At 47.8% G+C, this 1,340-nt stretch overlaps 1 protein-coding gene across 1 annotated transcript in view; it reads left to right on the top strand.

Annotated features, from left to right (window-relative positions):
• The window catches only part of PHLPP1 (PH domain and leucine rich repeat protein phosphatase 1), a 238,911-nt gene extending 238,629 nt beyond the window's left edge, over nt 1–282 (top strand). Inside the window, exon 20 of the mRNA XM_012725795.1 lies at nt 246–282. Coding sequence (XP_012581249.1) covers nt 246–282 — 37 coding nt within the window. The remainder of the gene's footprint in view (nt 1–245) is intronic.
• The last annotated feature ends 1,058 nt before the right edge of the window (nt 283–1,340 follow it).

A 1,340-nucleotide genomic window follows, 5' to 3' on the forward strand; every position in this document is an offset into this window, starting at 1 on the left:
TTTTTTTTTTTTTTTTTTTGTCTTGAAAATGATAGACATTTGTAGAATATGGAGACTAACTCCTAGGAGTTGCTTTACTCTGTCAGGTGACTTAAGTCACTGGGATTCACTAATTTTCTCTGAGAGAACAGTTGATTGAGAAATTTCTATTGTAAATAGCTCCATGTCTTCTAGTGATGCTTCCATGTTTTGTAGTTTGTAGCGTAAGGACACAGCGGATAACCGACTTCTCTCTGGCCCTCCAGTCAACCTGCAGTCTTCAGTGGGAGGCTCCGCAGTTGAGTTTGTTTCTGTTCCAGTAGGTGGGTCTTAGGGCGCTACAAAGGAACCTGCACCCAGGGGCCTCTGAGCCCGCCCCTCCCTCTCCTGTGCCAGCCCTTGACTTTTGCAGACACTTTTTAATCGTGTTCCTTACTGCTGCCACAATCAGCACGATTGTGTAGAGTCCAGCTAGATCATTTACATACCAAGAGTTCTATTAAAGCAGAATGCACAAATGAACATGTCATCATTTTTGTTATAATAAATATAAAATTTACAAGACGACAACTGCTTTTATCTCAGCAGCCACAGGTATATGCAAACGATCACAGCCAACTCGCGTTGAGAGTGAATGAGTTTCAGAAAGTCGGGGTTACCAGGTATTCCAGACTTGGAAAAGCAGCCAGCGGGATAATAGTCTACATGGACTGGGCTCAGGGAATCAACCTGTGGCTCACAATAGAAACCCTAGATCTTAGCCTTTCTGTTTCTTGTTCTCAGGTAACAGGTATTCATGGGGAAGTAGATAAAGGTCGCAGAGAGGAGATCCCTGGAAAACCCTTCAAAGCCTCAATGGGTTCCAGGTCTCTCGGGCCCTCCCGCACCTGAAGGATCCATAGCCTTTAATGTGAACAGTGAAAATGGGGAGTGGGACACCCGCAGCTGCCTGGTGTGTCTCTTGATTGCTTTTATCACAGCGCCACCTTCTGGCGAGGTGAGATGGGGTGGAAATGGGCTTCGGGCCTGACCTTTCAGCTTGTCCTTCCATTGATCTGTTCTTCCAGAGGAGCAAAGTCGCCTTTATTATTTTCCCAGACACATGCCTGGAAGCAACCCTATGCACACCGAGCAGACAGCGAAGCCACATTAAACCGTATTTTTCCCGCCTTGCTGAGGGTGGCTTGGTAACGTGGTTGTGCAGGAGCAGCAGGCGTTCTGACCCAAGTGCCACATCCATCCGTGATGAGAAATACAGGAAAGTCCACACTGTGCTCTGGGGATCCGGGAGAGTGTGGGAGTCAGCCCACAGCTGTAATTTGGGGGATTGTGGTATCTGCTCCCACCCCTCCCCACCCCCA

The sequence above is a fragment of the Condylura cristata genome, unplaced genomic scaffold, assembly GCF_000260355.1.
Source record: "Condylura cristata isolate star-nosed mole 26May11 unplaced genomic scaffold, ConCri1.0 scaffold00016, whole genome shotgun sequence".
Classification (NCBI taxonomy): domain Eukaryota; kingdom Metazoa; phylum Chordata; class Mammalia; order Eulipotyphla; family Talpidae; genus Condylura; species Condylura cristata.